Raw genomic sequence first — 25,929 nt, forward strand, 5'->3', positions numbered from 1 at the left:
CCTAAATCACCTGAAGTGCTTCCAGATGAAGCTTTGTTCAGAGAATTTTACAATTGTCTTCTAGTTGTACACTCCACATTTTCAAACATGTTTTTCATCTTACCAAGAAAATTGTTTAAGGAGGCAAAATGAAATAGATACGTCATCAAGAATCGTAACAGCTTTAACTTTGATCACTGTTGTGAATTTTTTTCTCCTTAAAACCTTTCCAATAGATGGGAATGATGGGATACAATCCAGAGCATCTGGAGAATGGACTGTGACAAGGTGGAAAAGACATTTTAAAGGTACAAAAGCCTTCTCAGATTTGGACATGGCACTACATCAACAAGTGGTTCACAGACTGTGATTTCCAAAGATCTCCTCTATAAGTCTGAGCCCTTATATTTCAGATTCTTTATATTCTTTTAGGGATTGTGACATATTATGAAGGATAGAAGTAGCTGGAGAGCTGGAGAACATAACAAATGAAACTTTTCCTCTTCATACATCATTTACTTTGCTAATTAACATGCTCTTAAAGGCATGAGAGATAGAAAAAAGAGATACCTATCTTCCTGCACAGAAGCTCAACGATCTCCTGTCCCTGGACCTTGTATAAATAATTCGCATTTTATTCTGGATTATGATGTCTGCATAATAGATAAATAGTTTAAGGAAGAACTGCACCTGCTGATTTTAGTTAGTCTTGTTTTCCTGTCGTACAACTTCCAAGGTATAGGCATACCTCAAAATTGAAGGTTTGTGGCAACCCTGTGTAGAGCAAGTCTACTGCCATCATTTTTCAACAATAAACTGTTTTTTAATTAAGTTATATACATGGTTTTTTAAGACATAATGCTATTGCACACTTAACAGACTACATTATAGTGTAAGTGTAACTTTTATATGCACTGGGAAACCAAAAAAATTGTGTGACTTGTTTTACTGTGGTATTTGCTTTATTGCAATGGTCTGGAACCAAACACACAATATCCCTAAGGTATGCCTATAATCTGCTGCAAGAGAACATGGTACAACTGACATTTATCGCAAAATGCAACTTCTTTCTGTTTTATCCACCCCATCCCATTTTTTCCTCAAATTCCATAATTTTATCTGTGCTTTTTGTACACAACATCCCTTAGTGATGTTTAATCTGATCAACTGTATACTCTCTGTATCTTTCCACATTTCATTTGAAGCCATGAAATGGTTTGTTTAGCAATGTTGTAAACTTGGCCAATTTTTATTAAAGGAACCATGATTAAAAGCCATAGCTTAGTGCAGTGTGAACTCAACCTTTTTCTAGACCATAGTTCCATGCATCTTCTATGTTCGTATATGCCAAATTATTCTTTGAAATAAAAGGAAACTTATTTAGATCAGTTTCAAATTAACATTTGTTTGAAATTATATACATTATTTTGATAAAATTACATTAATAATCATTGGAGATTACATTAGATTCAGGATCCCCAGTTAGCTTACTGCATTGTTATATTGTAAGGATGAATTAGCATTATTATTACAAACACTTTGGCCTTCATTTGTCTCCATCTGGTTATGAAGAATATGCACAAGTTTTATTTATATTTCTTTTTCCAACCAATGTCTTAAAATATAAAATAAAGTATCAAATATTACTCCTCTTTCTTGGATGGATAGATGGAGGGGAGAGACATGAGCACAACTCACACAACAAAATCTATAGAGAATGGACAAGGATACCCACTCCCTGATCTGGTCTCCACTTACTGGATTGTTCATATTTTTGTCAATTAGAAGTTACTGACTTGCAGTGTCTGCATATAGTCAGCCCCACTACACATTAAAATTGCTTTTAAATCTTTGGTAATTTCCATTGGAATGCAGGAAACTGCCCCAATGACATATCATTGTTTCCTCTAGCATGTCAGTTTTACTACTGACAACTTACTGGGAAGTTGTCAAGTTATTCATTAGTTTGCATTTATGGTTTTGTCTCATAAAGAGTGTGTGGCAGATGTAAGGGGCTGTAGTCCCTCTGTTTGTGAGCTTGAAGCTAGATGCCAAGAGAACCAAACGCTGCTTCATGATACATTTCCTGGCATATTGCTCCAGCAACTGCCCAGCTTATATAGTGGAATACAGACATATAGAAAGTGATCTGAGCAGATTGGTGACAGGTGACAACTGCCACATTATTCTTCACAGATTCAAAATAAAACAAAGAACATGTGTACATGCTTATTATCAATAGTATACAACTGCACATACACTGAATCCTTCATAATATCCTGTGTTTTGTAATAAAGACAGATATGATCATTTATCAGTGATAAACTCTAGTTAAAAAGTGAGTATAAAAATCAAGCAATCTTTTATTCCACTTGAAACAAAGCATTTGTTTGAAACAGAAATGTAAATAATTACATCACAGAAGTGTAGATGCCTACTTCCCATTATACCCAAACTCAAATTTGCCAGTTTACTTGGGTGGGGTGTGTATGTCCATCTATGAAAAAGCCACTGCTATAAACCAAGGATTATGAATAACAGAATAGGGCTGTATAGTACAGAACTTCAGATCTAATCCCAAAAGGTGGCTATGTGTGGGCCTCTCATACACACCAAAGCACCTTTTGGGATCTGAATTCGAAACACTGTGTAACCCTATTACAGAATGTCAATACAAGCTATGTAAGCTATTTTTTAATTTTGATACAAATTATGCTATTCATAAATCTAAAATTAGACATCTTATCTGATTGAACTGTAGCGTATGAATCTTTTTTCCTTTGTGCTATATTCTAATAGATTTTCCTAATGAATTGACAAACTAAGAACCTTCTTCAAAGTATTTCTTTGTGATTATTTATCAAAATGACAGCATGAAGACTATGAATGTCTAAAATGTGAACATCAACTGTACACATGAATTATAACGACTGAGAATGTAGATGAATGTTAACTTCACATGTAGCTGAACAGGAAGCAGCACTCCTAAGATTGGCAAAACAAACACTATCTCATAAAGCTATGTAAATTAGCGTTAGTGGGCTGGGTCTATTATTAAAGGGACAAGGTTTATAAATCTTGTAAAATGGTACTCTCATTACTTGCCAATTCCCATAACCTCTTCCCATCTATGCTTTTTATACATGATTTCCATTTTTTTAAAGTATGTCTTTTCTAACGATCTTAGAAAGAAAGAAAAAATAATTCTGGTTGAAGTATAGTTTACTGTTATATTCCAGGTGGTCTCTAGCACCCTGAGGAAACATAAATAGAATCAATGTCATCATCTGAACAGTAAATACTGTGTTTAAATCCTGGGATTTCTATGTGGTGAGATCCACTGCCGGAAAGTCATGAGTACACCCAAAACCTTGCCCTTTCAGTGTTTGAAAAATATGTATGTTCTATAAATCTAGGCCTAACAAAACATAATTTACTAAAATGTGTCTACATCAGATAGTATAATCCCCAGTGAAAACGCAATTTTTCACATGTTCCCTTTCAAAGCTAGTTTCTTTGATGCCATTCAAACTACTTGCACATTAACAAATCCCCTTTTCTCTCTCTCATGAGACTTAGTGGAATGACATCAGCCATTTTATTTAATTTACAATGTAATTTACTAAACTGCTATTAAGTATTTTAAATATAAGGGTTTATTTTTATACAGAACAGTGTATGTAACTCTTTGAATGAAAACTGAGATGTTATTAAATAAAGGAACAAGTCAGGTATATTGTTTATTTGAACTGTTCCCTGATTTTTGGATATATTTTAACCATGTATGTTAAGAGAACTACTATGCCAATGTGCTAGAGAAACCCCTTCTAAACAATTGCCCAGGTGCAATGGTATCTGCACTGTCCAGTTTAGGATACAATGACAAAAAGTCCAGGACAGATGTAGCCTAATGATAAAACACTCTTAACACTTGGAACTCTGCTGTGAAAGAACCTTTTTTATTTTAGTATTTATTTTATCAGTTACTCATTAGGAAACATGGAAATAAACCAAGTCCAAATCTTTGTTCCAGTGAAGATATGAACTGCTCTCCAAACAGATGAAACTGACATCATTACTGCCTCATTGGAAACCTAATATTCTAAACTATCAAGGCAATCATTTCCTAATATTAATCGTTTCTTAAATTTATTCAAAAGATTTGTTAATTCTGAAAAATTATTAGACCAAAGAAAGACTTAATAGGAAATTACTCGAAAATGCAATACAGTGGCTGCTGTTTGCCCAATTTTGTTTCCTGTGAAATTTAGTATCTAAAAATGTAAATGAAAAAGCACAATTGTATTATTAAAATCTGCCACTATTTTAATTAAGAAGCATTCTGAGATGGCAAAATTTAAGAGCATTTGTGGTTTCACAATAAACATTTTACTCCTTTATCAGGCCTTCAGTAATAGGAATGCTAACTAGGACTGGAAGGCAGGAAAAATGAATTCAAGTTTTATTATGCTTCCTTACCGGATTTTCTGGAATAGGACCTCATTGGTACAATGTAAAAATATGTTCCTACCAAATCGAATTTGAAGGGCCATCCAATTTCCCAAGCTCCTCCATTTTTAATCCACAAATTACATACTTCTTTGAAGTTGCATCCTATGGATGTTTTTCTGTGATTTATTCATTCCAGTCCAGACCTCTTTCAAGGACTTGGCTGGTGGGGAACCTAAGATGGTAATTTATATAAAAGGACTCCACAATATGTAACACTAATAATTATCATTTATCCCCGTAACCATTATTATTCCTCGAGCAGCTAATTTATAAATTAAAGACGGAAGAAATGACTTTTTAAAACGAATGGTAGTTGTTCTATAGAACAAGAAATCGGGCTTGTAACTTTTTTAAAGCATTAAAATACGAGGCACCTCTCAACCTCCGTAAAATTTTCTCTCCGAACGACAGATTAAGGGGTCGAAGTAGGAAATATTTCAGCCCTTTAGAAAACATTTCATAAAGGTGAGGAAGGTCCTCGTTTCCTTTAAGAAACCATTTTTACTCTACTGAGTCAGCGAAAGTGGCCCCACGAAATAAAGGAAGACGATGCTCAAGCCGAAAGGGGAAAACGTCTTATTAAAAGTATTTCAAAATGGCGGCGGCAGCAGCGAACGAAAGAGAAGAAACTGCGCCACAAATGCTGGCCCGTGGCCAGGCAGCGCCATCTTCCCTCGTCCCCGTCCCTCCAGCTACTGATGCACGAGTCCTGCACGGACGAAGGGAACGCCGTGAGAAAAACCGGCTCCCTCGCTAAACTTTAGAAATATGTGTTCAATTCGGAGGCTATTCCAGATTATACAATTTAGGGAGGGGAAAATTAAGCCCGGTAAAAACAGAAAGGCCTGAGGTTCCCTTCGCCCTTCTCTCCGCAAAAAACCAACCATTTCTACAACCCTACTTGCATTCCCAGTGTATATATAGAAGTATTGCCCACCCCTCAACCACTTCCAGTTTCGATTAAAAAAGAAAAAAAAATTAAAACGCACCTAAAAATGATCCATCGAGTTTTCCATCCATTCTTTATATATTCCTCCCCCTCCCCCTCCCCTCTATTCTTTAACCAAAACCAATTCACAACAGGTTTTTGTAAGATTAATCCCGTGCCAGATACAGATGCACAACCTTCGAAAGGCAAAAACGAAAGCACTATTACAGATTTAGAATATTTATTATTCTTCCAACTTAAAAAGATATATAAATTACAACCGAAAAGGGTTTAAATCCTACCGACCTAGAATTACATACACCGAAACAAATCACCATTTCCATTCCTCGAAACAATGACGCACAGACAAGAAATCGAAGGAAACTGGAGGAAAAAAAATAGTAAGAAACGAAATTAAGAAAAAAAGAATCCCCGTCAAAAAGCGCAGCCCATGCTAGAAACGCGTTGAAAATGAATACGAGATGGGAAGAGATGGTCGCTGAAAACAAATCCAACCGGGGAGGCAAAAGAAAAGAAAAATCCTCGGCAGCCTCCCGCCCAGGAGCGAGAAGACGGAGCGTCTCCATTTTCCTGAGGAGGAAGAAAAAGTGTTCCACAGACCAGAGAGCTTTAGAGAAAAGCAAAGAAACGAGGGGGGAAAAAAAGAGGGAGGAGATTTGAAAAGATTATTTTTCTTTCTCCCTCTCACACACACACACATACACACACTCTCGATCCCCCTCTTCCTCACAGACACACACACCCTCAGTCACACTCGCAGACACACACACTCACACACACACTTTCTCTCCCTCTCTCGACGGCCAAGGGGGTGGCCAGGAAAAAAAAAGCCCAAACAAAACAACAACTAATTTTAAACCGGCTCAATCAATGAGTCATTAAAAGAGGGGCTTTTTTCCTCCTCTCCTCTCCTACATTTGCATGGCCTCCGCGAGAGAGGGGCAGCCCCCCATCCTCTCCCGCCGCCCCCCTTGCAGCTATCAGCCTAGCCCTGAAACCTTATCTGTCCTCTCCCTCTCCCTCTCTCTCTCCCCCTCCTCGTCTGCCTCTCCCCCTTTAAGAATCACATTTTGGAGGTGCCCTCAGTAGCCACCACCACAGCCTCTTCCTGCAAAAGAAATAAATATTTCATTTCCATGTGAATTAACATCTGCCCACCAAGCACCACCCGCGCAAAATCGCCCTCCTCCTCCTCCTCCTTTCCTCTCCTCCTCCTCTTCTTTCTCTTCTCCTTCTTCTTCCTCCCTATGTCCCCTCTCTCTCCTCTCCTCTCTCTCCATATATATATTTATATACCTAGCCCCAGAGCCAATAGCTCTCTGGGCTGAAACCTAATATCCTGGTTTTGGCAACTCCTGGTTGTTAATTTGCTCCTCTTTCTTTTCTGTCTGTCTGGAGATAGATTTCCCCCCTCTCTTTTCCCTCCCCGAAGGAAGGGAGGAAGGAGGTTGTGTGTTTTTTTTTCCTTGAAATTTTTATCACAAAATTATAATACACTCAAAGGGAAACTCACCGTCATGAAAAAGCAGTGCCTTGTCAACGGGGTTTCTTCGCCATCACATCAGGGGCTGGCAGTGTAAGAGAGAGAGCGAGAGAGCGAGAAAGGGAGGGGGAAGAGAGGGAGCGAGCGAGCGAGCAAGGAAGAGAGAGCGAGGATAGCGAGAGCCCAGTGCGGGAGTTCCAGCTACAAGGCGAGGAAAGAGGCTGAGAGGCTGCGGGGACGCCGCTACCGCATTCACATACATTATTAGGAGCGGCGGTACCGAATTTTCGCTCGCTGCTGCTGCTGCTGCTGCTGCCGCCGCTGCCTGCCTGCCCTGCCTGCCTGCCTGCCTGTTCTTACGCTGGGTGAAGAAGGCACTTTCGAAAGATTGGGCTTGCTTTGAAAAAAGCAGCTGAGTTAGAGGCTTCAAAGGTATAATCTACTGACCCTTCGCAAGAAAGCAAAAACTTTACTTTTGGTTAATCGGGAAATGACTAAGTGGCCTTGTCTAATGGAATGTTGCAATTTACCAACCCCTTTGGTCCATCGCTGCATTTTTGAGAAAACAAGAAGAGCCCTGCTTTAACTTAAATTCTCCCTTTTCCTTCCCTCCCTCAAATGACGTAAACAAAGGAAGTGGAGAAGGTTTGGAATTATTTAAACGGAACTGAATGTTAGAGGTTAAAAAATGAAAGCTGGACATGCATAGTTCTACCAACTTTATTCGGTCCTGACTTCTTTTTCATCATCATCATCATCAACATCATCATCATTCCTGTAGCTTGTCAACCTACTGTCAAAATAGGGTTGCAAGTTACAACACAGCAAATTTAGGCTAAAGGATAATGCATCGTTTTGGCTCCCCGTAGGCCCCCAAAATAGTCAACAGTAGTAAATGCTATCCAAACACAAATACAGAAATACACATATATTCATTCTTTCCAGAGTTTGAATTAGTTTTTAAAAAGCAGCACATGAAATGAGTTTTTAGATTTTTATCACTGTTTCTGGGAGGGAAATAAGATTTAAAGGGGTTTTTTTTTCATTGTGCACTGAAATATTTGAAACAACTACCATGGACCAGTTCATTTCTAACTGGCTTCATAAATGTTTCAGAATATTAAGAAAAAATATAAACTTAATATTCAGTGGGTTTTTTGGACAAATTTATATGCAGAAACAAAAGTAAGAAAGGCTGAAGTGGAAGAGGAATTTAGATTTGCAACAAAAAGAGCTCATTTGTCAGTAGGAAAATAAAGGGATAGACCCATTGCTGAGGTTGGCAGAATAATAATATGAGAGGGAAAGGGCAGAGCTCATCAGCGCCTACTTTGCTTCTGTCTTCGACCCAAAGGGGAATTGTGTTGAAATGGACCTAAGTAAAACAATGCGTAAATGTATGGAGCAGCAACTCTAAATAAAGAAATAAGATGCACGGACTACCATTAACAAGTTTAAGGCTCCAGTATAGCTTGAAGAACCTGCAGATATCATCTCAAAGCCTCTTTCTATGACCTTTAAGGATCATGGAGGATGGGTGTAGTGAAGATCTAATGTTCCTGTCTTCAAACAAGGAGAAAAAGAAGACCTAAGTAATTACAGGCAGATGTTGACACAGGGCAAAATTCTGGAACAAATTATTGAGCAGTCAGTTGGTTAGAATATAGAAAATAATGCATTGCTTGGCAAGAGTCATCATGGGTTTATCAAGAACAAGTCATGCCAAACCAAAGTGATCTCTTTCTGAGAGAGTACCAGTTTAATTGACTACAGGGAGTGTGCATGTAGTATCCTTGACTTCAGCAAAGCATTCAATAAAGTATTCCATGAGATTCTACCACCTTACAGGAAGTATTAAGATTCAGGAGGATCTTGAAAAACTGAAACAGTGGCAAAAACCACATGCAAAAAGAATCCTGATGGATCGCAAACTGAGCATTTTATCAGAAAGTAATTTCATTGGACATCAGGAAAAATGCTAATCGTAAGAGCAGTTCAACAATGGGACAGGCCATCCCAAGAGCTGGTTAACTTTCCATTTGAAGTATTTAAAAAGAGGCTGTATGGTCATCTGTCGGAAATACTGTAATAGTGAATTCCTGCACTGGGAAGGGAGCTGGACTAGATGATTTTCAATCCCTTCCAATCCTTCCCTTCTTTGACTCTGCAATTAAAAATGTAATAAGAGCTGATTCTAAGCTCTTTTTAAATGCTTTTTTGGTGTCTGTTGCTACGTATGCCTAAAAGACAGAATTTAAGTTTTTAAATACACTTAATTGTTGAACGTGTAAGGAAGGGCATTTACAATCACATTTCTATTCTGTGAAGAGAAGTATTCTGTTGGAACCATATTTTTAATTTTAAATTGGTCATTTCCATCTATAGAATGATTACTAACATGTGGGAAAAGCCTTGCCAGTATTTTATTATAATTCTATCCACTATCTTCCCTAGTCTGCTATTCAGCAAAATGAACTTTCTTGAAGGGAAAACTGCTAATTTCACAACTGTTGGGAAAACTTTAATTCCCCCAACCCTAGAACCATTGAGTCCTCTGTTTTTAGATTAAGAAGTTTAAGTTACGCTTTTATTCAAAAGCACAAATACATATACACATGTGCTTGAAAACATAGATGTACCTTAAGAGCACTATCTGATGTGTGACTGCTGAGAAATACATTTATTGGGATCTTTCCCATTGTATATCTAATCAGAAGTAAACCCTGTTGAGTTCAGTTAGACTTACTCTAAAAGAAGAATCTATGGGATTGCACTGCATGCTTGCATAGGATTGTAGACTAAAGTACAAAGAAGAAACAAGACATTTTATCATTCATGTGAGTTGGGGATCAAGAATATTTTACTTATCTTAAACGGTAACCACTTAGAGCATGTTCTTCACTCTTTGCTTTTAGATTTAGTTTTATTTTAGGTATAAACCAACCCAACTAGGTCCTAAATTAAGTGTACTCCATAATTTACAGAGCCTTCCTGAACTTGGTACCTTCCAAGATTGCTATCATGTTTTCATTTGTCTTAGATAATTGAATATATTTATTTCTGACTCTGCTCTGATTTGAAACTACACCAAATTTGTATATTTTTTAGAATCACTGTGGCCCTGTAGAACTCATGGCCAATCCATTTCCACACTGGAAGAAACTCATGCTTCACCTTGCCTCCCAGTTCCTGGACTTAAACTTGCCATTATTTTTTCTATGCCACCTTCTTCCAGAGGTTTATGGTTCTGCTCCAGGAGTTTAGCATTTCCTGCTTGCATTGTTTGGAACCTATCTACCTCATCCACCCAATTCAACCATTATAGGCATATGCAACTGTGGTCAGGCATCTTGATGGTTGCTGACAGGTTAACCTTTCCCCTTCAAAACTCATAGGGTCTTTCAAATGTAATAAGGGAACAGTGACAAGATATCTGAGAAATTGAGACAAAACTCTACTTTTGGTATGCACTACAGTGTACCTAAAAGGACCTTATAAATTGACCTCATGCAATATCTGGAATTCTACTTTTGTTTCCCAAAAGAGTTTCTCCTATGTAATCCCATTATACAAAGGAAGAACTAATGAAAACCAGATTACACCTTTAGTTCCACCAAGAGCCAGTTGGTAATGGATAATGCCTAATTTGCAGGCTAGATCCAAGACATCATGGATAGAATTTTATCTTGGGCAGAGCAATAGTCAGAGTCATATTCTGTAAAGCTGCAGGGGGAAAAAAAAAGGTCTTGCTTATGGACTTCCAAACAGAATGCCCAGATGATCTCTCTCCAGTTTAGGACTTGCTTGATGATGATGATGATGCTATCTGTTCAATTATGTCTGATTCTCAGCAATTCTATGGACCAGCTTTCTCCACATTTTCCAATTTTGTATGGCTTCTTTTAGTTGTTTTATGCTGTGACTGATGTTGATGGTGTCTAGCCACCGTGTTTTTGGTGGCCTCATTTCCTTTTACTGCTGACCATTCTGAGCATAACAACTTTTCCAGTGAGTTTGAACACTGAAATAAGTAAGGCGGAATTTTGTGACTTTGCCCACCAGCAATATGTCTGATTTTTATACGCTCCAGTACTTGCTTGTCACCTTTGCTGAAATTCCTCGTTTTCTTCTTTAATCCATTTGATCAGACATTTCAGGCCTCCTTTGGTTCTGAGAGGAGAGTTGTGTCGTCAGCATATCGAAGAGTGTTGACGTTCCTTCCTCCAATCTTTACTCCGATTTTTGTTTCTTCAAGTTTCAGCTTCATTATGATCACTTCGGTATACAGGTTGAATAAGAAAGGTGAAAGAATGAGACCTTGCTGTACTCCTTTCTCTATTTTGAAGGGCTTGCTTATGGACATCTAGACAGAACGCCCAGATGATCTCTCTCCAGTTTAAATATGTGCTGAATCCCAAGAGCATATTCAACAAGGTAATAAGTACTACAGAAGTTTAGCTGGGCTGACTATTGATTTTCACATTCTGTGTGTACAGTTGTCTTCCCTTGGCTTCCCTATATTTTCCTTTTCCCAATAAACTCTTTTTTTATATCTACTGTATAGATTTTTGAATTACTGGTTTTATCATTAATACTTTCCCCACATGCAAAATTGCATTATTATATTGATGTCCCTTGTATTTTAGGATTGGTAAAGTTATGTATTTCTGGCCTGTTTTCCTAGAACTGGGCCAAAATGAGTCCTGAATAGAACGTTTAAGGACTCCCAACCCAGACAGCCTAGAGGGTAGCAGCAGGTTCAGCCTGATGGTGGCAACCTACTATAATTATTTCTGATTGGGGGTCTGGAAAAGAGGGATCTTGCAAGGGGAGTTTTAAGTTATGCCCCCTTCCATTTTAGAACAGAAACCTGTGGAATTTTTTGTTTCTTTTTTTTTACGTTCTCTATAGTTGCTCTTCCTCACATAGCTTTCCAATATCATTCACAACCTCTCAGGTTTTCTTGTAAACCATCAAATAAATGTATCCAAAAACATGTATTGAAAAACATGGATGAGGGACACTAGAAATTTATTTCCTTTCAGTGCGGATTGGGAGTGATGAGATTTTTCTTACTCCATGACATGTGGTGGCTTAAGGGGCTAGACACTGATTGGATTTTCTTTACACTCTTCTGTTAGTCAGCTGGAAAGGAAAAAGGTGAGCAGAACACTGATTGGATTATATTGTTCTTTACATTTCAAGGTCAGTAGAAGTGTAATTGCGGGTCAGTTTTAAACTGCTTTGTGAGGGACTGGGAGGTAGAAAATCTGTTGCATGGAAGTGTCCTGCTAGGGAATAGCTAGTTTTTACCATCCTGAAAAGATAGTACAATCAGAACTGCATGTCATCTTTAACAACTTTATTCAATGCTATTTCAGGAAGTTTGTGGAGGGTGAAATGGAAGTCTCCTTGCCTTACACATCATTGTCTAAAACTGAGGTTCTCAGTTGGCAGCTAGCTATGGATTTAAGCCATTTATCATTACCTCAGTGAAAAATGTCCAGGAAGATGGGAAAAGAAAAAAGTAAACATCTCCTTTCCCTCCATTTGAACACACACATTCAGCTGCAAGTTGGCTGAAGATCTGAAATAAAGGTCTGTTAGCCTTCAATTGTCATGGTAACAGAGGATTGCTGTCTAGATCAACGTTTTGTTTTGATGCTCAAAATCTAGGAATGGGGGAAAGAAGTTGAATTAAGACAGACAGCCGCCTCTTATCATGCTGTTTTCATTTGACTCACAGAAGTATATTGTTTTCTAAATTGAAAGACTTTTAAAAATAATAATAATAGCTCAAGGATTTATAGTTGATGGATTCCCAAAGCAATGGAATGTCAAACCATGAAGGTGTAATTTTGTGGTGTAACTACTGAAAAATGGAAACTGGAGAGGGGAAGGATTTGGCTTCCTCGGGTCTAATCCATTATAAATAGCCTATATAAGTTTAAGGGGATATCTGCCATATAACTAAAAGAGTTTTCCTCCCTAAACATATAAGAGTTTTCAGATGAGAGAGAGAGAGACACTCCATCTTGTTCAGTTTCCAGAAGTTTTTCTCTGCCTTGCTATACAGTGATGAAATGTTCAGGTTAAAGAAATTTTGTAAAGATAGTAAAGCAGGGAAAAGTTTCCATCTTGAAGGCCAGAAACGCAGTCTGATGCTCCTGTCAGTCCATGTAAAAGCAGGAGAAAATATGCTCTCGTTAGCACATGCATAGTATTTAATCTCACAAAAATACATGTTTTACTGTGTTAGTCTAATGTGTAAAGGGGATGAAAAATTATTTTTCCAGCCTGTTACGGAACTGTACTATTTAAAAAAAAATGAAGACATTTTGGTGAAAGGTGAAAGGTCCCCTGTGCAAGCACCAAGTCATGTCTGACCCTTTGGGGGGACGCTGCTTTCGCGACGTTTTCTTGGCAGACTATAGTGGGGTGGTTTGCCATTGCCTTCCCCAGTCGTCACCTTCCCCAGCAAGCTGCGTACTCATTTTACCAACCTCGGAAGGATGGAAGGCTGAGTTGATCTGAGCCGGCTACCCGAGAATCCAGCTTCCGCTGGGATCGAACTCAGGTCGTGGGGAGTTTTGGTTGCAATGCTGCCGCCTACCACTCTGCACCACACGAGGCCATGAAGACATTTTACTAAGGTAAATTACTAAATGGCTTCTGAAACATCAATTTTATGATTACTATCTTTACAGGATAAAAGGCAGATTTAAGAAAGACTTAAAAACTAGTTTCATTTGGATGGCCACAAGCTGAGAAACTGGAGAGAAAATTAGATGAAAAAGAGAAAAACCAAGAGAATCAAGAATTATCCTAAGAGATCTGGAAACAAGATCTATGGATTCATCCTCACATCCCTCTATCCGTGGCACAGAGACACTTGCTAAACGTTTTTAAGGGTCATATCCTCACAATGTGGCTTCTGTTTCATTCCCAAACAACTTCAGAGGCACCTTAAGCTTGTCCTTAGTTGCTCCATTGTTAAAATGTTTCTCCTTTTCTTCTGACACAAGTTTTGGCATCCAGTTTACAATGTTTTAGTGACAACGTTGGTGATGACCTGGTCAGGAGCAAGGATCTGCCCAGCTCCTCTTGGCTGCTTGCGTCCGCTGTGGGCACGTTCCTTCCTTGACTGATTGTTGGGCACTGTCCACTATGGCCATTTTGGTTGAGGCTGCAAAAGAAACCAGATAGCCGGCTTGGTCAGCTGTTTTTGTTTGTGGTGACACAGCAATAGCAAACTTCTGGAAGACCAACTTTTTTTTTTTAACATATGAATACTGATCTCCTCTCATTGTCCTCTCACTGAGCTCAGCCCTCTCCCTCCATTTTGGCTTAGGCTGTAAGAGGCAATGGACACCAAGCTGGTACAGAGTAAATCTTTGTTTTTAACTGTTTGCCGTGCAGGAGTCTCTCTCCCCCAAGAGACCAACGATTCTTCTGTTCTATACTCCTATACCTATGCCGGCCCCTGCCCCCAAATCCAGCAGAATGGTTAGTGGATGTATAAGTGTGAGAGCTGGTTCTTACCTTGGTAAGTTGAGTAGCAGTCACCAAAACAAGGAACAGATACAAACAGCCCCACTTTCACAGAAATGGAAGGTTTCTTGCCCCTGTCCCTGTAAAAGTATTTAAAAAATGAACCAGGGTTTTGCTACCATAAATTCTCTGTATGTTGCTGCATTATTTGAAAGTCCTGTATTTGCTGGAATTCTTGTGCTGTAACTTTAACCTTCCTTTTAATAAATATTATTAATCAGGGTTCTAATACGTTTTTTCTTTAGATTAACTGTTTCCTATCCAATCTACTAAGAGGAAAACCTGACAGAAGGGAGTGGGATGAAGTGGGAAGACCCCTGTCAATGTGCATATGATCACTGTCCCTCCTGACAGTTTGCGGGTTACTTTTTTATACAGGACTATCAGTCTCCCAGGAGACTGATAGTCCTATGGCCAAAACACCCCCATTCAGTAGCCAGTGAGATGAAGGTGGAGGGAGCATCTAAGTTCTCCAACACTGCTCAGAGCTTATGGAGAATGAATAATCAGTTTTTTCTCTACTCATGGGTGATGCTAGATGGGAACAGAAAGAAGCCAGGAAGTCCATAAATCATTGCCTTGAAACTCCCTCATGAAATATGTAAGGATGGCACCAATCCCCGGACTCCTTGCTGAGGCACAGTAAAGCTTAGGCATGGGGCATTGCAATTTATGTTGATATATTGTTCTGCCCACTCAAGGATGGGAGGGATGTACATTTACGTGGTCATGAAAAAGTGTCTTGTGGACAAATGTCCTAATGGAGAAATTGATGAAGCAAGTCCAAGCTAAGAAAATAGGCAGACACAGAGGACTTCTCTGAAATATTTTTTTTTATATTAGTAAGAACAAAATGCAATTTCCACATACGCATAGATCAGTTTAGAGGAGAAATGGGTTAAAAGAATGTATACAACTAGAATTTTTTTTGTCCTTTACCATTATAAATCTTACATAACTAAGAACTATGGAGAAGTTTAGATACTTCTTTTTTCATTTTTCCCATTCTTTAAAATTATTATCTGTAAGGAAAAAATAAATAATGCTGCTGCTGTTAAGAAAATGTCTCAGGGAGTTAGTTTTCGCACAGTAAAAACAATGGTCATAGCCCATTCTCTGCCTGCACCTTTCCCATTTCAGCTAACCCTTGTACTGTCTCAATGGATTTTTTGATCAAACAGGTATCAAAGAAACTCTGGAACCAAGGGCAGCACATCTGCATCACAAACGAAGCAAACACATTTTCACTCCTAAATTCTTATCAAAAGGATTAACAATGTTACATAATTTGAAATCATCATAACCCATTTAATACAGTATAAAACCTTTACAAGTCTTTTATAAGTCAAGCTTTATCACCTCTCATTGGGACTACTGCAGTGTGCTTTACAAGGGCCTGTTTTTGAAGCCCACCTGGAAGCTCCAGTTGGTCTAGAATGTAGTGGCCCAGCTGCAGGCAGGTACTTGCTGATGTGTGAACATTACATTTGTGCTTTAGCCCTGCACTGGTTTCTTACTGGCTTCTGAGTTCAAAGTTGTATTATTGACAATTAAAGCCTACTTGTTTTGGCACCAGCTTCCATATTGCACCACCTTCTCTGCCCAGTTTCTACTGTCCCACCTTGAACATCTTGGGAGAACTTGTTTATGATTCCCCATTTTTGTGAAATAAAAGGGTGGAGGCCCATAGGCATATTTTTCCTCTGTAACTGTGCCTAAACTTTGGAATAGCCTCCCGCCTACTCCTGAAATTCAGTCTGCCCCCATTCTATGTGGTTTCCATAAACTGTTAAAAACAGAATTATTTTGGAAAGCCTTGGAGGGATAGGTTGGGACCATCAGATTGAGTGACTGGCAGCAGGGACAGTTTCAGAAGGTGGAGCTAAGCTATGCCTAGCTGTTACCATTGCCATGATCTCCAGCCTTTGTTTTTTTAACTGAAAAGATTTACGCTTCAATTTGGCAACTAATGTATTGCTGGATCCATATAACATAGTAAGCATGGCTTAACATATTGTGTGAACCCAGCCACTTGCAGGTTATTCAATAAACCATAGTTAAATGGGGGGGGGGGAGATAAAAAGGCAGATGTGATTCAAAGCATGCATTAGTATGCAGATGGCACCTGTCAGGAACATCTTCAACGGCTTTATCTTTTCCTGCACTTATCTGCTTGACCTCCAGAGCTGAAGTGCCATCCTGGGAAAAGATGTGTTGGTTTAAGAGGTTCCCAACAGATGCTATGTTTGTTCCCGCACATTCTGAATTGGGATCTCTATAAAGCCCTACCCTATATTACACTTTGGTCTATCACAACTCTCTGCAGCTTAAAAACATAACAGTTTCCTTCGTTTGTATCTACATTTTTTTCCTAATATTTTATTTTGTGCACGCTTTTGACACATTTGTAAAGAATATTAAAAAGATACATCCCTGGATTTCTTTCAAATGTTCATGTAGCCTGGTTTCCAGGCATAAGAAATACTGCTGGTACAAATCATAAGCTTTTAATGTTCATTTGAAGGCAGAGACATAGCTTATTAACTTGTGAGCAATGAGCTGGCTAAATGGTGTAATGGACTCAACACTGCATTGCTCTTCTAAATCCCATCCAGAATCACTTACTACTTCCTATAGGCTGGAAATCACTTACAATAAAGAAATTGAAATCATTTTAGTTATTCAGTCCCTATCATTTTAACCTACAAAGTAGAATGTACTTATTGGACCCTATCCTTTTTATATGGGTTAGTATTTATAGCAATTATTGGCCCAACAGTTTCTCTACTTGCAAAACCCTAAATAGTTACACTTTGGAGGAGAACTGCAAAGATATAATGTAATTCTTTACTAGATTTCCTTCCTTTGTAATATTTTTATCTTAAGATTTCTAAAAGCTAGCATTACTTCATGTAGGGTTGGAAAACTCCTTCATTTCTAATTGTGTAATTTTACATTTAACATAAAAGCCAAACCGAGACTATCTCTAGATAGAAAATTATAATTTGCAAGAATACAGTCAAATTCAGGCAGACATTCCTCACCGTGAAATAAGAATGAGGCATATTACTCTGCATGTGATCCACCAAAAGAAAAAAAATGTAATAATTCATAATTAAACAAGTCAAGACACTTTGAAGTTCCAATTGGTTTATTTATGCTGATCCTTAACATATACAGTATTTATACTAAAAACAAGCTACTGATTCAGAAATTCAATTAAAAGAATTTTAAACTGGATGTTGATTTGCAGTTTTGCAGGTTTATCTATCTATGCAGAACAATTTAGTAGACTAGCCTCAGCCTTAGATATATAACTTCGTATTGTTGTTGTTGTTAGTTGCCGTCAAGTCGTTTACAACTCATGGCGACCCTTTATATAACAGAATGAAATGCTGTTCAGTCTTGTGCCATATGCCTGTTCCAATGTTTGCATCCATTGTTGCAGTAATTGTATCTATCCATCGCATTGAAGGTCTTCCTCTTTTCTGCTGGCCCTCAACTTTACCAATAACTTTGTATAGGAAGTAACAATTGACTTGATTCATTCCTAGCTTCAGACAGAGTTTCTTGGTGGCAAATTGTGAAAATTCAGTCAATTCAAATTACTATTTTAGAATGCCTTTTTCTAAATGTTGGCCTGTATTAACATGCCAATTTATGCCAAAAATAATTTTGATGTCTGAATACAAACTAGATCAGTTATACAGTTGGAAAGGACCTTGGGGGTTATCTGATCCTCTACACGTTGCAGGATCCTTAGTGCAGGATGCAGTTACAGCATCTCTGACAAATGGCTGCCTAGTCATTGTTTAAATGCCTCCAGTGAAGTGTGGCTGAATACTTCTAAAGACAGTCTGTTCTGCTGTTGAAACCATTTCCATCACTGGTTCCAGGCCTGTCATCTGAAGCAAAAGAAAACCATTCCTCTTCTTCTCCCTCTCCTTCTTTTTTGCCAAAGCAGGAACTGAAAGTCACTCTCTTGTTCCTTTGGAGCATTCAAACAGAACAACTTAATAGCTAACATTTTTATTTAATTGATATGTATGAGATTTATATCCCACCTTTCTGCCAGGGACTGAAGGTAATAAACTAAGCACTCTTTCCTCCAGTTTTAGTAATAAAACTTTGACTAAATAATTCAGGGATAGGCAATCAGCAGTGTACCTGCATAAACCAGAATAAAAAAATATTTCAGATTAACCAATGATATTGGTCTATATTGCCACCTCAGCTAGTAAAGGAACACAATTTAAAAACCATATATTGGACATTGTGGTGCATACGAAGTGCTATGTATGACACTTTGCATATGTAGAATGCTACGTATGATTGCACATAGAATGTCACTTGCATGTTTCATTCCATACATCATGGCATGATTTTACTATACTGACTTATATAGCCGCCCATCTCACCAGAGATGGTTAACAATCATATGGGAAATATAAATGCAAGAATATATGCCAAATTGGACCGTCCTGTATTTTACACGCTAGAGTTGCAATTTCCATAACAAACATGCAGAATTTTCAAGGCTGGCACAGTCAGTATGGAATGAATAAGCAACAGTTTACATTAAAATAGCTTTCTATAGCCCTGGACTCCCTAGATAAGAATTCTACAATGAGGGGCAGCAATTATCCAGACTTTTCCAGAGCAACTTTCCCATATTATGGATTGAACCCCACCTGAATTCATAGTATGTATTTTACTCCAAGAAAAATCTGGATGAAAATACAATATAATTCTTCCAACTCTATACTGCCCTCAAAAAGAGAAAGGTGAGAAATTTATATAACAAAAGTCAGTGTGTGAACGTGGTGAAAGCAAAGACTGCTTGTCAAGACAGAAAGCTATAGAGAGAAGGTATAGTAGTGAATGGTGGTGGTGGTGGAAACTACCCTTAGTTATAGTTCCCTTTCCTTTCTCTGAAGCCCTGCCTTTAACTTTTTTTGCTTGCTGTCTTATTCCTTTTCTGCAGTTCGCTTGTTGCTTGCCAGAAGGAAATAACCTGATGGTATGTGATACGCATAGAGCCAGTTTGGTATAGTGGTTAAGGCATCAGACTAGAAAGTGGACGCGGTGGCGCTGCGGGTTGAACCGCTGAGCTGTCGATCGGAAGGTCGGCGGTTCGAAACCACGCGGCGGAGTGAGCTCCCGTTGCTCGTCCCAGCTCCTGCACACCAAGCAGTTCGAAAACATGCAAATGTGAGTAGATTAATTGGTACCGCTTCGGCGGGAAGGTAATGGCGTTCCGTGAGTCATGCTGGCCACATGACCCGGAAGTGTCCTATGGACAACGCCGGCTCCAAGGCTTTGAAACGGAGATGAGCACCGCCCCCTAGAGTCGGACACGACTGGACTTTATGTCAAGGGAAACCTTTACCTTTACCTTATGTGATACGCATAGAGCCAGTTTGGTATAGTGGTTAAGGCATCAGACTAGAAAGTGGGAGACCGGGAATTCTAGTCCTGCCTGAGGCACAAAGCCAGCTGGGTGACCTTGGGCCGGTCACTCTCCCTCAGCCCTAGGATGGAGGCAATGGCAAACTACTTCTGAAAAACCTTGCCAAGAAAACTGCAGGGACTTGTTCAGGCAGTCTCCGAGAACAGGACATGATTGAACGGGGAAAAAAAATGTGATACGCATGTACGTCTACGTTACTGTCTTCCAATTTATATCAGAAAGTCGTTCTCTGAACGTCACTGGTGGGGAAGACGGAATTCTCAGCCGTTTGGACGAAAATTGAACCAAACTCACCACGTTTTCTTCCACCTAAAAGGTGGTTGGTTGCACTCATTGATGTTAATACTCATTCTATCTTAAAAGAAAACCCGTCCCGTTTTACCCATTTTTCTCGTCAGCCGTTGACTACCTGGGGCCCTTTAAGAAAGTGGAAAAGACACGCCCACCTCCTCCCGGAGATCGCCTTACAAATCGCAGGCGGGGTCATGGAAGGGACCAATCAGTCTTCCTCTTAGTACGAGGTGATCGAAGCTGCTGCTGAGAGATAGAGAAAGATGGAGGCTTTTTCAGAGGGTGTGGTGCCGGTGGAGAGCGACCTAGTGCCGCCCGCCCCCGGCCTTTCCGCCCTGGTTCCCGACAGGCTGCATCAGCGAGAAGCGGAGCGACGAGAGGAGGCGGAAAGGAGGCGACGAGAACGAGACGCGCAGTCGGTGCTAGAAGAGCAAAGCGACTTTTTCACCGCCTCCTTTGCCCGGGAGCGAGAGGCCATTGAAGCGCTGCTGCGGTCGGAGCCGGCCCGGGGTCCTGAGGCGGCTGCCGAAGCCGTGTCTGAGGCGGCTCGACGGCTGCAGGACCTGCAGCGGCTGCTGACAGATTCGGTGCGCTTCTTGGCTCCGTATGAGGTCCGGCAGGCTCAGGCGGCGCTGAACAAGCTGCAGGGCGAGCTCTCCGAGAGGCGCCTCCAGCTGCAGCCGAAGAAGCGGTTCGCCTTTACCAAAGCGCTCAGAAAGGACCCCGCCTCGGCTCCGTCCAAGGCTTCCGCTCAGCAGCCACCCCAGGAGAGCTCCACGCAAGGCCAGAAGGAGGCGGCCACCTCCGCACCAGTGAACCCAGGTTGCGGCTTCAGCCGAGCCGAGGGGCAGGCCCTAGAGCTCGGCCCGGCCGACCTGCTGCAGCAGGATGTGGTGCTGTCCCACCTCAGGCGCTGCCGGGTGCAGTTGCGCGGCAACCCCAACACGCTGTTGGTGCGCGACTGCTGCGGTTGCACAATACTGTGCGGGCCTGTGTCGACCTCGGCGCGGGTGGATGGATGTAGCGGTTGCCTTGTGGCCCTCGCCTGCCAGCAGCTCCGGACACACCGCACTACGGAGACGAGCTTCTATGTGCACGTGACTAGCCGAGCGATGCTGGAGGACTGCAGCGCCGTGCGCTTCGCCCCATATTCATGGCATTATGCGGGTATTGATGCTGATTTCGAGATTTCTGGACTTGATAGAAGCAGGAACAACTGGAACCAGGTGGATGACTTCAATTGGCTGACCAAGGATGAGGCTTCCCCGAATTGGTGCATGATCCCGGAAAAGGAGTGGATCACAGATTGGAATTGAGCTACTGCCTGAATTTCCACAGAACTTCAAAACGGCGGTACCGAAAAGAGGACTGACCTTTTTCAAAGGGCAGAACTAAAGCTGTGTTTAAAAAACTGAATGATGTTCAGAATCTTCAGGAGTGTGATTGGGTTACCCAAACATTTGCCCTGGTAGCCCTTCACTGTTTTCTTGCTAATTGATTATGTGTCCTGGTGCTAATGCTTAGTGTTGTGTATTCTCTGGGTTTTTTCTACAGTTCTGCAATTGTAGCTGTAAGATTATGCTTTTTGTTCTCTTAGGAAAAAAACTTGTGAGATTGGAGATTTTAAATTCTGTTAAAATGTTACACAGTTAGCAATTTGCTCACCATAATGCTGATTAAAATTACTATAAATTTAGACATTGGCTCTTTTTATCTCCATAATGTGTTTGTGACGTGTGGACTAAAAAGGTAGTCTTCCTGAAGGATGATACAAGACACTTAAGGTTAAGAATGGTTTAAAAGTATTGTAGGGTTTTTTCGTTCTTTTGTTTTTGGTCAGCTATATAAGAAATAATTTGGAGATGCTGGAAGTAGTTGTGAAAATATGCACCTTCACTTGTTAAAATAGTTTGTAAATTATGCTGGAACAAATTCTTTATGGAATACATCTTCATCTACTAGTACCAAGGCAGAAAATTCTACAGAAATCTGCATAGCATTTTGAAGGTTATTCAAAAAGTATGTGTCAGTTAGCATTAGTTCACTTTTACAAAAGATCATAAAGGTTGTTGAGTTTACAAAAGTGCTTAATTTCTGATCGCAAAGTGTAGGTGGTTTGACTTACACTGGGCCTGTAAGCATCCTGATGATATGTATCTAAAAGGACCACCAAAAATGCATACAGGCATATAGACACAGCAAAAATGTATATAGGACTGTCTTTTCCAAGTTAGTTCTGCCTGTCCAATCCGGTCCGGCAGGATGGGCATGCTCCAGGTCCAGTCAGCCCAAAGGAATGTTGGCTGGCAGGGACTAGGAGGTGTGCCTTTTCTGCTGTGGTGTCTGCCCTCTGGAACATTCCTCCTGATACTAGGATGGCCCTGACCCTGTTGGCTTTCCGGAAGGCCTTGAAGACCTGGCTTTGTGCCTGGGCCTGGGGCCCTGAGTGTGGGAGGGGTCCCATTTCATCGTTATGTTAACACCATGGCTTTTAGATTGCTCTGCTGTATTTATATTTTTAATTTTTGTTATTTTTATTGTTTTATATTATGACTGTTTTTATTGTTGTTAGCCACACAGAGTCATTAGTTTGAGATGGGCGGCAATATAAATTGAATAAATAAATATAGGCACTGGGCACTATCTTACCATAGATAAGCACTTTAAGTGGGAGAAAGTTTAGATGCTTAAGTTTCCTTCTGTAATTAATAAGATACAACAGGGTAAAGTTAGGTTGGGTTATACCAACAGTAAACTTTGCTACATTTTGTATAAAAATATTTATTTTCACAATATGATGTAAGGTTTTATATAACTTTATGTACATTTCAGAAATATTTCATAATCTGAACATTACAAGATTTTTGCTTTATTTCCACTTTATTTTTACAAATACCTTGATTGAAAGCAATTTCTCAGTTTATTATTAGCAATTTTGTTACTGTATCCATTATCATCTTAATATTTATACTGAACTAATTCAAAATTTATAGAACCTGCAAAGTACTGATGATAGAGCTGTACAAAGCCTCTGCAAGAAGTGCTGAACAATGCACAGGGGTGCATATAGAGCCCTTGGCTTTGAAATATTAAAGCAGCTGCTTCAGAAGCTTTGGCAAGCTTTGTGGGGGTGCTTCAGAAGTTGTTCTTGGCTGTCTCAGTACTCATGAAAGCACCCACAAGAGTCTTACAATGTCACTTCTAACTGTTTGGAAAGAGGTGTTGTATATGCTCACAAACTTTACCAAGCACCTCTAACAATCCTAATAGATTAAATTTCAGTTGCTGTATTACAGAAAATTAGTTGTCTGCATATTTTGTGTCCAGTAAGGAGGGTAACTGATAATGCCTTGAAGCAGTTACAATTAAGAAGTTGTGTTCCAGAAATAATCAATTTTCAATTATTTTTAAAATATCCCCATTGTGATTTTATTAGAATAAGACTGCAAACTTCACTGGGGAGGTAGGAAGTTGCCTGTACCTCAGTGTCCTTAGCTGTTGGATGGGTAGCTTTGATGAACAAAGCCTGGCTGTTCTTTTACCTTTTAAAAGAAAAGTTAACAGTTTTGACAAATGTAACTTCTCATAATAGTATTATGTGACGGGGTACCAGTGAAAGAAGCTTAATGTACCTGATAGGAGCAAACCTAGGAGGAAGATAGAGGGACAAACTCTCCAAGCTAGAAGATGTGTAGTTATTCTAGGCTTACTCTTTTTGTGTTCTTCCAAAGTAGCTCCCATTGTGCTACTCAGAATCAGTGAGTTCTTGGATCCATTTTTTATCTTGGCAAAATAAAAGGCGTAATTGTCCCACCTCAGTGTTCCAGCTCTCCCCAAAATATATAATATGAAAGTCCATCCCATCTGTTCTTATGGTATCACATCACTGTCAATACCACTGTGTTCCTGGGGGAGCTAAATTTTAAATAACACATCTTCCAATCACAGCAAGGTTGTCTGCCATTGCCCTACAGAGTGTTAGATACTGTAATGGTAGAGGGTGATAATAGTATTGTTACATTATTTTTATCATAATAAAAAGTGCTGAATCTTTTGGTGTTAATATAGAGCCTGGGAATTTAACAAGGAAGCTATATATAAAAAACATGTTCAGTTTCAAATCACGCTGAGATGAGTGTAATTAAAGAAAATGCAGCTAGCCAGCCATGGAGGATCAGAGAAAAATAATTCTAGTTTTTTTAATCCATGTGAGTTCCCTTAAAAAGTTGTGCAAGGAAAAAGCAAGGGTACTCTCAGTTACAGGCCCTGCTTAATTCTATGAAGATTGAATGATCAAATCTCAATATTAACTCCAGGTTTTTTATCTTGAGGAAAATCCTGATAGATTTGGTCACTTATGAATTGCTAAGCAAAACAGGGAAGAACTGCCTAATTGTCACGTAGAGGTTATTCGAAGCTTCTTTTATGCTGGGTTTTATCTGCTGTTAGCAACCTTCAGAAGCCAAGCTTTACTATTTCTCAGGTGACTGGAGGAACAGATGATATGATTCCCTAAATAATAGAAAGCTCCCGTCAGAGTTCCGTTGCAGAAGTTTACTGTGAATAGTACACATCCATCTGCACATCAACAAATTTTGCAGCCACGGTGATGTTACATTTATAAAAATAGCTTCTCAGATCTACTACCATGATGTCTCATCACTTTAATTTACTGTTGTAATGAGGGCCTTTTTAAAACATGCACAACAAGAAATCTATCAATATGGGTTGTTTTGCAACACAACAAGGTTTCTGCTCCGGTTTCTTTACATTTTGTAGGTGAAAGGTCACAATCATGACATTACTTGAGAAAATCTACATTTGTAACATCTGGTTTTCTTGAATGTCTTTTTAAACAGAATTTAACAGTACAGTACTTGATCAAATAAAAGTGCCTAGCCCATCAATGTTATGTTCCCTTAATTTAATTGTTAGCTTTGGGTGAAGTGTAGCTATTCCTCTAAAGTTACATTTTTATCATCTTCCTGTTGGAATTCAAAGATAATGCAAGATTTATTTTTCAGCAATTCATTTCACAAAGATTAGGTCTTTGTTGTTTAAAGCTAGAGTTTCATTTTTGTTTCCCTTTAATTTTGTGTATGTTAGGTATACTTGTATATATTGCAAAGATTTTTAAAGTATCTTGGTGATCATTAGTTCATAATTAATTTTATTTATTTATTAAATTTATATCACCGCCCATCTCCCCCAATGGGGGACTCTGGGTGGTTTACAATAAAATGACACTAAAAACATAACCACCTAAATTACCATTAAAATATAAATAAATGTAAAACCCAAGTGGAGATGGAACACAATCACTAAGAGGTGCTATGGCGCCAGCCATCCCCAGGGTTCAATGTTCTCCCTTCTGCACTACTCCAAGGCAGATAGAACCGAGTCCCCACAGCTGAGTGTATCTGCCCATGCGGTGAAGAGGAAATAGAAACCATTTTACATGTACTGCTACACTGTAAATTTTATAGGGATATCAAGTCAACTTACATTTTGCACCTAATAGAAAAACTCCCTGGGTATCCAGATAATTTTTACGTGAACTATCTACTTCAGGATTTAAAACCTTACATCACATGTACAGTTGCCAAATTCTGTGTTGCTCCAATGAAAATAAGACAAATCCAGACAAATAACTCCCTATTTTAAAAAGTACTTTTAAATTTGAAATATTTTAAT

At 39.4% G+C, this 25,929-nt stretch overlaps 2 protein-coding genes and 1 long non-coding RNA gene across 3 annotated transcripts in view; 1 reads left to right on the forward strand and 2 right to left on the reverse strand.

Moving 5' to 3' along the window:
* Positions 1-7,208, reverse strand: part of BICRAL (BICRA like chromatin remodeling complex associated protein) — a 31,013-nt gene extending 23,805 nt beyond the window's left edge. The window contains exon 1 of the mRNA XM_063302978.1: positions 6,954-7,208. The gene's annotated coding sequence lies outside the window, so the exon portion shown is untranslated. The remainder of the gene's footprint in view (positions 1-6,953) is intronic.
* A 6,464-nt stretch (positions 7,209-13,672) lies between these two features.
* On the reverse strand, positions 13,673-19,488 carry LOC134497329 (uncharacterized). The gene is made up of 3 exons (XR_010067905.1): positions 18,539-19,488; positions 14,466-14,554; positions 13,673-14,109 (listed from the first exon to the last, which is right to left on the reverse strand). It is a non-coding gene; the product is annotated as an uncharacterized LOC134497329 (long non-coding RNA).
* A 965-nt stretch (positions 19,489-20,453) lies between these two features.
* On the forward strand, positions 20,454-21,931 carry TBCC (tubulin folding cofactor C). The gene has a single exon (XM_063302988.1). The coding sequence runs from the start codon at positions 20,499-20,501 to the stop codon at positions 21,549-21,551; it is 1,053 nt and encodes a 350-aa protein (XP_063159058.1). The 5' UTR covers positions 20,454-20,498; the 3' UTR covers positions 21,552-21,931.
* The last annotated feature ends 3,998 nt before the right edge of the window (positions 21,932-25,929 follow it).

This window comes from Candoia aspera, chromosome 1 (genome assembly GCF_035149785.1).
Source record: "Candoia aspera isolate rCanAsp1 chromosome 1, rCanAsp1.hap2, whole genome shotgun sequence".
Lineage (NCBI taxonomy): Eukaryota > Metazoa > Chordata > Lepidosauria > Squamata > Boidae > Candoia > Candoia aspera.

What these genes read in the sequence shown, in the direction of transcription:
- TBCC (XM_063302988.1), top strand. Translation starts at nt 20,499, where the DNA reads ATGGAGGCTTTTTCAGAGGGTGTGGTGCCGGTGGAGAGCGACCTAGTG.